Raw genomic sequence first — 12,551 nt, forward strand, 5'->3', positions numbered from 1 at the left:
GTTGCTCCCACACATTACAAAATGAAGATGCTGCGCTACTGTAGATTATTGCAACAATAGCAACTGGAGCCATTCCATCTGCATTCATGGGAACTGAAATACAGATGATTCCATTATTTGGCAGCAGTAGCTTGTGCCAGCTTGTCGATACCACTAGGGCCAGTGCTTTGTCTGGTGTGGTGTAGAACAGAGAAGGGTTTCAGTGCTGTTTTTTTTTCTCCATCACATTTACATTTGAGTAATTCAGCAGATGCTCTTATCCCTTATCCAGAGTGGCTAACAGTTTATCTTGTTTATTTTACTCCTCTGGCTCCTCTTGAAGGAAGTTTTTCTCTGAGGGATGTTTTTTCCCCACAGTGCCAGCCTTGACCATCCCACAGGGGGCTGTATATCACCTACCATTACAATAGGCCCATAAAACCATCCACCAGCTGCAGCCTCACTCTGCCATCACACTGGGCTCCCCGACATACAGGATCAATGTGATGATGATGGACGTCTGTATTAATGACCATACTTCCATGCTGGTCAAGGCTGAGGTTACTGGAGGAGGCATTTGTACCTCTCTGTGTGTGTGTGTGTCACATTGGTCGTGTGTGTTTGCAGGTCTCAGTGGACCCTCCCTGCGTGTGAAGAAGCCAATTAAGTCATCGATGTTGTGGGCGTATCAGTGTACTTTATGTATATGATGAATGCATGGCAGTATGTCAGGAAGCCATCTCCATTTTAATTACACCTCTCCATCCTTCTTGGTTTGCCCCAGAGAATATCATATCAGGAGTCCGTTCGTCCGTCCGTCCGTAATAGAATTAACCCATGTGTGCCGGGGCAGCTAGGGACGGGGATATTTAATGTATTTGATGAAATATTAACAGAGGTGGTGGTTTTAATTATCCTCTCCACCTTTTAGAACGCTCTCTTTCTCTCTCTCCATCTCTCCATCGTCTTCTTTCTCCCTTTCCTTCTTTCTCTCCCTCTTCCTTTCCTTCTCTCGCTTTCTCTCTCTCTCGTTCCTCCCCACTTCTTCCCTCCTTTCTCTCCTCGGGGATAACATCAGCTGGTTTAACTACGGAACGGGAGAGTTAGAACCCCCTTCGTTAAAAGGACCGATTGTCTCTAAAAGTAATTTACCATGATTACCGGTCCTCCATCTCCCTGCTTCTCCTCTGCGATGCACACAGGCCATGTGAATGACATATAGTCTCCACGGTTTGTTCAAGGCAGGCGTGCCTCACGTTCTCCCTCTCTTTAATTTAATCTGTCTCATTTTCTCCCTCCCTCCCTCCCTCCCTCCCTCCCTCCCTCCCTCCCTCCCTCCCTCCCTCCCTCCCTCCCTCCCTCCCTCCCTCCCCCTCCCTCCCTCCCTCCCTCCGTCCGTCCGTCCGTCCGTCCGTCTGTTTATTTCTCTCTGCTCATCTCTCTCTTTCCCTTTCTCTCTCACTCCTCTCTGTCATCAATACTACAGTATTGACTTACTGGTGTCTTTTTTTCTGCCGCTGAGAGAGTTTGAGAGGAGGCCCACAGGCCCAGCAGTTCGACTTGTTTATTGAGGTTATGCCTGAGGTTACATGACTCCCCAGTCTGAGTTGTCTGTCGCTCTGTAGCCTTTGAATTAAGCTTCTCAAATGTCTGTATATCTGTTATTTTCATGCCTTCAGCTGTTGTTGGCATACCATAGCCACCCTGTGTGTGTGTGTGTTGGCTGAATTAATGTGGTGGATTAAGTTATCTTTTCCATGTATGTGTGTACGTGTAATGTTTGGCTCATGTCTGAATGAGTGTCTGTCTGTGTGAGACTGTTTACATATATATGCATTATCAGTAATAGGGGCACAGCTGGCAGGCTTGACAGTTGACAGCTTCCATGAATAGGTAGCTAAAGGAGACAGGTGTTTTAAGGACTTACATCTGTAGACCAGGTGGAGGTAGCTAAAGGAGACAGGTGTTTTAAGGACTTACATCTGTAGACCAGGTGGAGGTAGCTAAAGGAGACAGGTGTGGTTAGGACTTACATCTGTAGACCAGGTGGAGGTAGCTAAAGGAGACAGGTGTTTTAAGGACTTACATCTGTAGACCAGGTGGAGGTAGCTAAAGGAGACAGGTGTTTTAAGGACTTACATCTGTAGACCAGGTGGAGGTAGCTAAAGGAGACAGGTGTTTTAAGGACTTACATCTGTAGACCAGGTGGAGGTAGCTAAAGGAGACAGGTGTTTTAAGGACTTACATCTGTAGACCAGTTGGAGGTAGCTAAAGGAGACAGGTGTTTTAAGGACTTACATCTGTAGACCAGGTGGAGGTAGCTAAAGGAGACAGGTGTGGTTAGGACTTACATCTGTAGACCAGGTGGAGGTAGCTAAAGGAGACAGGTGTTTTAAGGACTTACATCTGTAGACCAGGTGGAGGTAGCTAAAGGAGACAGGTGTTTTAAGGACTTACATCTGTAGACCAGGTGGAGGTAGCTAAAGGAGACAGGTGTTTTAAGGACTTACATCTGTAGACCAGGTGGAGGTAGCTAAAGGAGACAGGTGTGGTTAGGACTTACATCTGTAGACCAGTTGGAGGTAGCTAAAGGAGACAGGTGTTTTAAGGACTTACATCTGTAGACCAGGTGGAGGTAGCTAAAGGAGACAGGTGTTTTAAGGACTTACATCTGTAGACCAGGTGGAGGTAGCTAAAGGAGACAGGTGTGGTAAGGACTTACATCTGTAGACCAGTTGGAGGTAGCTAAAGGAGACAGGTGTTTTAAGGACTTACATCTGTAGACCAGGTGGAGGTAGCTAAAGGAGACAGGTGTTTTAAGGACTTACATCTGTAGACCAGTTGGAGGTAGCTAAAGGAGACAGGTGTGGTTAGGTCTTACATCTGTAGACCAGGTGGAGGTAGCTAAAGGAGACAGGTGTGGTAAGGACTTACATCTGTAGACCAGTTGGAGGTAGCTAAAGGAGACAGGTGTGGTAAGGACTTACATCTGTAGACCAGGTGGAGGTAGCTAAAGGAGACAGGTGTTTTAAGGACTTACATCTGTAGACCAGGTGGAGGTAGCTAAAGGAGACAGGTGTTTTAAGGACTTACATCTGTAGACCAGGTGGAGGTAGCTAAAGGAGACAGGTGTTTTAAGGACTTACATCTGTAGACCAGGTGGAGGTAGCTAAAGGAGACAGGTGTTTTAAGGACTTACATCTGTAGACCAGGTGGAGGTAGCTAAAGGAGACAGGTGTGGTAAGGACTTACATCTGTAGACCAGGTGGAGGTAGCTAAAGGAGACAGGTGTGGTAAGGACTTACATCTGTAGATCAGTTGGAGGTAGCTAAAGGAGACAGGTGTGGTAAGGACTTACATCTTTAGACCAGGTGGAGGTAGCTAAAGGAGACAGGTGTGGTAAGGACTTACACCTGTAGACCAGGTGGAGGTAGCTAAAGGAGACAGGTGTGGTTAGGACTTACATCTGTAGACCAGTTAGAGGTAGCTAAAGGAGACAGGTGTGGGATGTCCTGATTCTTCAACTACTATATAGCGTCTACTGTATATTTCCTCACTGTCGCTCATATGTGGTTGTATGAGCGGGTCTATGAACCCGTCTTTATTCGTTATGGCGTGACTGGTATCCTTACCAATCTGTCTCACACTTTATTGTAGTTTCTGTGTAGACCAGTACCGGTGTTGTTCTGACGATCAAACGTGTTTCTTTCTCCTCCTCTCCTCCAGAGATCAGCCGGGTGCGCAAGGACATGTACAACGACACGCTAAACGGCAGCACAGAGAAGCGGAGCAGCGAGCTCCCTGATGCAGTGGGCCCCATCGTGCAGCTCCAGGAGAAGCTCTTTGTCCCTGTAAAAGAGTACCCCGATGTGAGTACAACCTGTCGGGCGATCATGCACGCACGCGCTCACACACGTCATCTCCCAACACACACACACACACACACACGCACCTGAAGGACCACCACCAAGTTTCCAATGAAAAATGTATCTTTGCGTCAAGGCACTTTCCTAGATTCATCTGAATAATATCATTTCTGGTAAACTGGGCGCAGCTCTATTCAGTATAAGGCTTATTGGATTACCAGGTTTTTACAAATCCAGGTCATCTAGTTTCCTCTGCATTAGAAGATGGGCCCTTGTCACAGTTATTGATTAGGTTAGGAGGTGGGCTGAGGGGGATCCTGTCTGGGCATGTAAACCTGAGGGATAGCTACTGTTATTGGACTGATTGTCCTATGTGCAGAATGGTCTCACCTTCCCTATATTTATTGACATGGTCTTGAATCATGTCCCTCAACGAATTCCCTTAATCTGAATGATACCTGTACTGTACAATCACCACTACATTGTTGAAAGATTCTGAAAACAGAAAATTCTGTCATTTACGGTCCGGTAGCATATCTACTATATTTTTTCTGAACAGCTGTGCTGTTTCTTTACCTCAGTATTATTAGTCATGTAAATATATTATATCATTCAAAAAAACACAGGAATACATTAGATAGTGGGTACTAGGCAGAAGATGCAATATGTACCTGAAATACTCTGTAGAAGTCCTCACATTGGACTCCCCTCAACCGTATGTTGATTCTAACTCGCACCTGAACCCGCCTAGCAGTTAACAAATCTTTTAAGCAATCGCCCTCGGATCCTACTCGCCTAACCCTCCTGGCCCAGGAGGAGCGAGTCTAGCTCCGAGCTGATTGATCCCAATGAACTTGTTTCTCTGAGTGGCGGATTCTTGCGTGGGCAGCATTAGTGGAGGTGAATCCTTGGAGGTTTAAACACACCGTTCCAGTCCAGATTAGTCCGCTGTATTTCTGCTGAAGTTTTAAGGCTATAAAAAGGTTGTTTATGCCACCATATTTCCCCAGGGCGGTTGATTCAGTTGAGTTTCCTATTGACCAGTGTATCTGGAAATATTGGATTCCTTCCCCCAGAAGAGCCATTTTCATGTTGCATGTTATGAATTTGTAGCAAATTGTGAATATGGATATTGTGGTAAATGTAGTTGATGTATGAATTGATTTAGCTTTGGTGACATTCCTTTAGGAATTGAGGGGTACTGTCTCTGCAGTCTGTCTGCCTGTGTTGGCTGTGATAGTGTGAGCTACGTTTATGGGTCTTTTAGTTTCCATATCCGTCCTTGTGTGTTTGTCTGCTCTACTAATCTCCAGGAAAGGCCAGCAGCAGCAGAAGAGTGACTTAGTGTCGATGCTGGCTGTCCTTGCTGCTCTGAAGGACAGAGGGGATCATTATTACTGAGGATGGGTTCATTAGGAACACTGGGAGATGAAATGCCAGGACTTCAAGTAGCCCCCACCTGAGAGTGCTGGAGCCCTGTGTGTGTGTGTGTGTGTGTGTGTGTGTGTGTGTGTGTGTGTGTGTGTGTGTGTGTAATTTTTACTACACTTGTCAGGACCAAAAGCCCTCATAAGAATATTAAACCAACTCAGAGAAGTGAGGACATTTTGCCGGTCCTCACTTGTAAAAAAGCTATTTTAGTCTTATGGGTTAGGGCCTCTCGAGTGGCGCATCGCAGTGTTGCTGCGTCACTACAGCCTGGGGTTGGACCGGGAGTCCCATAGGGCTGCTCAGAATTGGCCCAGCGTCGTCCGGGTTAGGGGAGGGTTTGGCCGGGGGAAGCTTTAGCTGGCTCATCGCACTCTAGCGATTCCTTGTGGCAGGACGGGTGCCTGCAGGCTGACCACGGTCGTCAGTTGAACAGTGTTTCCTCCGACACATTGGTGCATCTGGCTTCCGTGTTAAGCGGGCGGGTGTTAAGAAGCGCGGTTTGGCAGGTCAAGTTTCAGAGGACGCATGACTCGACCTTCACCTCTCCTTAGCCCGTTGTGGAGTTGCAGCGATGAGACAAGATCGTAATTGGATATCACCAAATTGGGGAGAAAAAGGGGGTAAAATTACAAACATAAAAATAAGAATTAGGATTAGGATTAGGGGTTAGATTTAGGGCTAGGAGTTTGGGAAAATGTGATTTTGAATGGGAATATATTGTTGGTCCCCAAAAAGTAAGTGTGTGTGTGTGTGTGGTTTTGCATACAATTATCATGGCTGATAATGACGTGTTTTCCACAGGTTGGAGTAGTTAACCCCTTAGAGTCGATGTCCACGCATAATCAGAACATCCCCATCAAAATCTGCCAGTTTAAGCTAGAGATATCTGTAATCCACCACATACGCCGATGTCACCCTTACACATCTGCGGTGAAAGTTGGCAAAGCTAGAGCGGTGTTTGTCAGACCATGAATCAGTCATCTCACAAAAACGTCTATATTTATTTTTTGATTTTATTTGATTTTACCTTAAGGGGTCTTTAAAATTCCAAATCAAATAGCTAAATGATCCTCGGTAGCACCTCTCACCTGGAGACAGTAAGAAATGGCTAATTGCATAGGACCCCAATGTAGGAAAGCATTAACTTCAAACTGTCAGCTCTGAAAGCAGGTGTGTTCATGGCTCTTCATGGAGCTGCTTCCGAAGCACTTAAATTATAGAACCGGGTGGCATGGCAGGTGGGAGCGATGGTGTGTGTGTGTGTGCGCGTGCTGGGCATATTTACTGAGGGATGCCAATTACCTCCACATGGAGGGTAATGATTAAAGGCAGGCATAGGGTGCTACCCTGGAGAGGATGAGATGGGGGGTATTGAGAAGGACGAAAGGGGTAGATTGGTGATGGTGGGGCGGGGCGGGTAGGGGGTGGCATGGTGTGAAGGGAGAAGTGACGAGGTGTTGAGAGAGGTGCTGGGTGGCTTCATGGAGTACAGGGAGTGAAGGTGGGGGGTAAAGCAGGGGGCTACAGTAAGGGGAAGTGTCGCAATGGAAGGAGCGAGTGGGAGAGATGTTGGTATGAGAAGTGAGAGGGCAGTGGGTTGCAAAGAAGTGTGTGTGTGCGGGCGTGTGTGTGTATGCGTGCGCGTACATGTGAGGTGATGATGAATGTGTGAGTGAGATGAGGTGGGGGAATCGGGGCAGGGGAGTCTTGGCCTGGTCTGTTTGATAAAGAGAGAAAACAACCTCGTGTCTGGGACAGGAGAGCAGCGGCATGGAAATGAATTTGCCCCTTCAAACTCCTCGCAGCGCTGCTGCCGCCGGCTTGGCAGCCCACACCCAGTCCAATTTGCAGAACAATGTTATTAGGCAGTGAGATACAGAAATCCAGAAGGGCATTGCCTCTCAGTTTGTATTGTTGTATTGTCATTCATTCGGGTATTTCAGTCTCTGTGTGTTTGTGTGTGTGTGTGTGTGTGTGTGTTAGAGGTCGACCGATTATGATTTTTCAACGCCGATACCGATTATTGGAGGGCCAAAAGGCCGATACCGATTAATTGGCCGTCCCCCCTTTCTTTCTAATAAAGACATTTACAACAATACTGAATGAACACTTATTTTAACTTAATATAATACATCAATAAAATCAATTTATCCTCAAGTAAATAATGAAACATGTTCAATTTGGTTTAAATAATGCAAAAACAAAGTGTTGGAGAAGAAAGTAAAAGTGCAATATGTGCCATGTAAGAAAGCTAACGTTTCAGTTCCTTGCTCAGAACATGAGAACATATGAGAGCTGGTGGTTCCTTTTAACATGAGTCTTCAATATTCCCAGGTAAGAAGTTTTAGGTTGTAGTTATTATAGGAATTATAGGACTATTTCCCTCTATACCATTTGTATTTCATTCATCTTTTGACTATTGGATGTTCTTATAGGCACTTTAGTATTGACAGTGTAACAGTATAGCTTCCGTCCCTCTCCTCGCTCCTCCCTGGGCTCGAACCAGCAACACAACAACAATTAGCTCACGCTAACTAGCTAGCCATTTCACTTCGGTTACACCAGCCTCATCTCGGGAGTTGATAGGCTTGAAGTCATAAACAGAGCAATGCTTGACGCACAATGAAGAGCTGCTGGCAAAACGCACGAAAGTGCTGTTTGAATGAATGTTTACGCGCCTGCTTCTGCCTACCACCGCTCAGTCAGATACTTAGATACTTGTATGCTCAGTCAGATTATATGCAACGCAGGACACACTAGGTAATATCATCAACCATGTGTAGTTAACTAGTGATTATGATTTATTGTTTTTTAAAAGAAGTTTAATGCTAGCTAGCAACTTACCTTGGCTAACTGCATTCGCGTAACAGGCAGTCTCCTTGTGGAGTGCAACGAGAGAGAGGCAGGTCGTTATTGCGTTGGACGAGTTAACTGTAAGGTTGCAAGATTGGATCCCCGAGCTGTCAAGGTGAAAATCTGTCGTTCTGCCACTGAACAAGGCAGTTAACCCACTGTTCCTAGGCCGTCATTGAAATTAAGAATGTGTTCTTAACTGACTTGCCTAGTTAAATAAAGGTAGAATATATATTTTTTAATTCGGCACTCAAAAATACAGATTTCCGATTGTTGTGAACTTGAAATCGGCCCTAATTAATCTGCCATTCCGATTAATCGGTCGACCTCTTGTGTGTGTGTGTGTGTGTGTGTGTGAAAAAGAAAGGGAATAGTGTAGCTAGATAGTGGTTCATGGATGGTATTCTAGTCTATTGCTGGGGGTTGTGGTGAATACAACAGTATGAGTTGGAGGGAAGAGGGTGGAGGGAGGGGGACAGGCAATGTGAATGAGCTGTCGTCATCCATCATTTGGCTGCTGCGTGTCCTTTTCTGGGTCATGCTTGTCCACAGTGGAGATGAGCGAGAGAGACTGCAACTGATTATTAATTAATTAGAAGCATGTGCGGCTGGATTGATTCTCCCTCGGTCTTCTCATTTGGCCTTGGCCATCCTTCACAAACGTCAAAGAGGGAGCGAGTGAGGGAGGGAGCGAGGGAGGGAGCGAGGGAGGGAGGGAGGGAGCGAGGGAGGGAGCGAGGGAGGGAAGGGAGCGAGGGAGGGAGGGAGGGACGCATGTGTGTTTGGTGCACGTCCTTGCATAGGTGTTTGTGTGTGTGTGTTTGAGAGAGAGAGGTGAGGGCAGGGGGGAGTGACTTTGGTTTTAGGAGGGCAGCCCTCCCTCCCATCCCTGCTGCTGGAGGTCCACTTGAGGTGCAAAGAAGATTGAGTGAAGGGGTGTATAGAAGGAGAGGAGACAGGGCTGTCTGTGTCTGTGATTAGGTGAGCTATGGCATATAAATTAGCCCCCTCATTAATGCGATGATTATAAACAGCGCTAGACGCAGGGGAGAGAGGAAGGTGCCAGCAACACAGCAACACAGGCGTTGTGGATCACTGCTTGGCTAATGAAGGTTAATTAGGGTTCATTAGGACATTAGGACCGCTCTGACAACACACAGCATCATCACCCAGGAGGGGCTGAGGCCGGGATAAGGCTCACCTCATTCTGTCATTCACCACACACAGATCAAACAGATGACGCAATACCAATGTCAGTCTACTAAACCGATGGGATGGGAAATAATTTACGCTGGAAATGAAAAGTGGGATTATATATGATTCTAAATTGGAAGAAGATAGATGCCATTTTCTGATTACTGTTACTACGAGCCAAACGGAATGTCTCGTACTATTTTCAAGGCCCTGCTCTCCCGGGTTTCATGTTCAAACGTACTTTAAAAGATACGTGAATAAACGTACTTTAAAAGATACGTGAATGTCCATTGGTATTTATCATTAGGTCAATTATGATAAGGTCAATAATCAGTCACAAGAAGAACGCGCACACGTACAGTGCACACACGCCCGCACACACCCTCTCCTGAAGGAGCTATCTGGCTTATCTTCGTCCACGCTCAGCTTCTTGTACTCCATAATAATGCAAACAAAAGACGTCCTGCAAAAGGGAATTGGAGCAGAGTGCGATTTAGAAGCCATGCAATAATTAATTTGCCTATTACAGCGGCCAGCTCGTTTATCTTCATAAGATAATAAGATCAGTGTGAGTGTCTGGCGGTTGGACCATCGTGCTCCCAGTCTTAAATGGCCCTAATTATGTTCAGCTCCCCGTTTTATTGTAGCTGATGGAAAACACACTTCATCTTCACTGTCCAGATTGGGTAAATAGGGCGAGTCCTTTAAAAGCAGGTATTAGACATTCCATTAGCTTCAATGGATTTTCTTGCTCTCTCTCTCTCTCTCTCTCTCTCTCTCTCAGTTTCGGGGGAGCAGCGGGGAGTGGAGGTGTGGTGGGTTGAGTCGGGACTGCAGGGTCCACTAAGTCAATCTGTCTCTGTCCTGTTGGTGTCTCCGGCTGGCTGCTGCAGTTAGACTGCTCTCCCTCTCTGATCAATACTATGGATGAGATTTGGATCCACCATTTTCACTCCAATGATTTGAACCATTCCATCCACCCGTTTCAGTGTCCACCCATCCACATCCCATGGTGGAAATCGTGCTGTTGGACCGAAATTGTGGGAGACTCACTTGCTTTATAAATACATGGACAGTGTACATTTGTGTTTGACCCCAGCGCACCTGCTGTGGGCCTGTGTTGGTTCTTTACAAGAAAGAGAATGCCCATCGTGATCCATTGATCACAGTCACGGATAAGGTTAAACACAGGGATTTAGCCTCCACAAAGACAATAAGATGGGACATTGACAGTCACTCGCACAGATTTAGCCTGACAAGATGGGAAATGGGATTATAATTCTGTCCTTTTTGTCCTCTCGAAACACACGCACGCGCAAGGACACACACACACACACACCAAATAGGGCAATATTAACATGTGCAATGTCCATATGGCAAGAGATTTCGCTTTATTTTGAAACGCCACTCAGCCATGTGTAAAGTCCATTTTTATAGTTTACTCTGTCGTCTCTCTCCCTCTCTTTCGTTGCAGCTGCTTCCCACACACACCAAGCCCCGCCCCCTGCCAATCAAGCAGTACAGTTCCTCCTCCCCGCTGTTAGATTCACTAGAAGTTTGCACGCTGTTCTGTTAGGTCAAATGCAGTCAACAGATTGTTTCCGAACAGGAACGATGCTGCTTTACACTTTGGTTCTTAATGGAAAACATTCTACCTCTATGAATCCAACAGTTCATCCAAGTGTTTTGCTCTATATCGCAAGTGAAATCGCAATTGCAATATTTGATAAAAAAGAAAATCACAATTCGATTTTTCTGGCCCATATCATGCAGCCCTAACACACACCTGTCCTCTCAGTACACACACATCCTCAATATGCCCGATACCCCTACTCGGGAGGCATTCATCACTGCCAAATGCATCAAAGTACTGAACTTGGTGTGATGGGAGAGTAGAGAGGGAACACAAAGCAGAGTAGAGTAGGAGAGAGAGACGAATGCTCCTGAAGGAGGAATATCAAAATACAGTTGACAGAGGAAGACTGGAGGAAGACTGGAGGAAGACTGGAGGAAGACTGGAGGGAGACTGGAGGGAGACTGGAGGGAGACTGGAGGGAGACTGGAGGGAGACTGGAGGGAGACCGGAGGGGCCCTGAGAAGTATGGCTTTGAGTCTTTCACTTCCGCGCTGTCACTTGCGCTTTGTTGCCTCGGAGTTGTGTCACATGAATAAGGCAGCGTGTGTAAAAGAGCCCTGGCGACGCCGCTCACAGAATTCACAGATGCTTTTTTATGACCCAATTTACGGAGGAGGGGATGTTTGACTATGGCTCCCTGCTTGTGCCATCAAACCACTGCAACTTATCCAGAATGCTGCAGCACGTCTGGTGATCAACCTTCCCAAGTTCTCTCATGTCACCCCGCTGCTCCACACACGTTACTGGCTTCCAGTCTAAGCTCGCATCCACTACAAGACCATAGTGCTTACCTACGGAACAGCAAGAGGAACTGCCCCTCCCTACCTTCAGGATATGCTCAAACCCTACACCCCAAGAGCACTCTGTTCTGCCACCTTTGGTCTCTTGGCCCTCCCTCTCAGCCCAGTCGAAGCTCTTCTCTGTCCTGGCACCTCAGGGGTGGAACCAGTATCACCCTGAAGCTAGGACAGCAGAGTCACTCCCCATCTTCCCAAAACATCTGAAATCCTGCCTCTTCATCTTAAATAATCCCACAGCACCCCCCTTCGCACCCCCTGCAGCCTAGTTATGTGATTTGTGTTCCCTGTGAATGGGAGCTGAGCTGTACTTATGAAAATTAGGAAGTCCTGTGGTTTCTCTGATTGTCCAGACCAAAGGGCACCTTGGAGCATATTTTCTCCTGGAGCAAAGAAAGTGTGATTTGACTAGAGTGACACCACTGATTGAGCTCTTAAGCGCCATTGTGAAAACCTGTATACCTCTGTGATGCCCAATCAAAGTGAGATTGCAAAGTGAAGTCAACAGAATGATTTGAAATGGTAAGGCATTGGTAATTATGCAGAAGGCTGGTTTATGGAGTACTCTGTATCCCTATCCCTAGTACAAAATTGGTATTAGAGTAAAAAATTGGTATTAGAGTACAAAATAGGTATTAGAGCTACACATTTAGAGCTATGGACGATGAAACTGGAGATTCTACAATGTTTTTAGGCTTGTACATATCAAGGCAGCTGCCTTGATATGACTCTGAAGTGATCAGTGGAGATAATGGCAAATTCCAATCTGTAAAACCTTTAATTGTTGTTGTTCTG

At 46.3% G+C, this 12,551-nt stretch overlaps 1 protein-coding gene across 6 annotated transcripts in view; it reads left to right on the forward strand.

The window, feature by feature from the left end:
- The window catches only part of LOC112252886 (protein quaking), a 111,521-nt gene that overhangs the window by 31,969 nt on the left and 67,001 nt on the right, over nucleotides 1-12,551 (forward strand). For all 6 annotated transcript variants that reach the window (XR_006083640.1, XM_024424571.2, XM_024424572.2 and 3 more), the window contains one exon: nucleotides 3,706-3,848. Coding sequence is in view for 5 of the 6 variants with exons in the window: in XM_024424570.2 (XP_024280338.1) it covers nucleotides 3,706-3,848 (143 nt within the window). In the remaining variant the exon portion in view is untranslated. The remainder of the gene's footprint in view (nucleotides 1-3,705; nucleotides 3,849-12,551) is intronic.

The sequence above is a fragment of the Oncorhynchus tshawytscha genome, linkage group LG06, assembly GCF_018296145.1.
Source record: "Oncorhynchus tshawytscha isolate Ot180627B linkage group LG06, Otsh_v2.0, whole genome shotgun sequence".
Classification (NCBI taxonomy): Eukaryota; Metazoa; Chordata; class Actinopteri; order Salmoniformes; family Salmonidae; genus Oncorhynchus; species Oncorhynchus tshawytscha.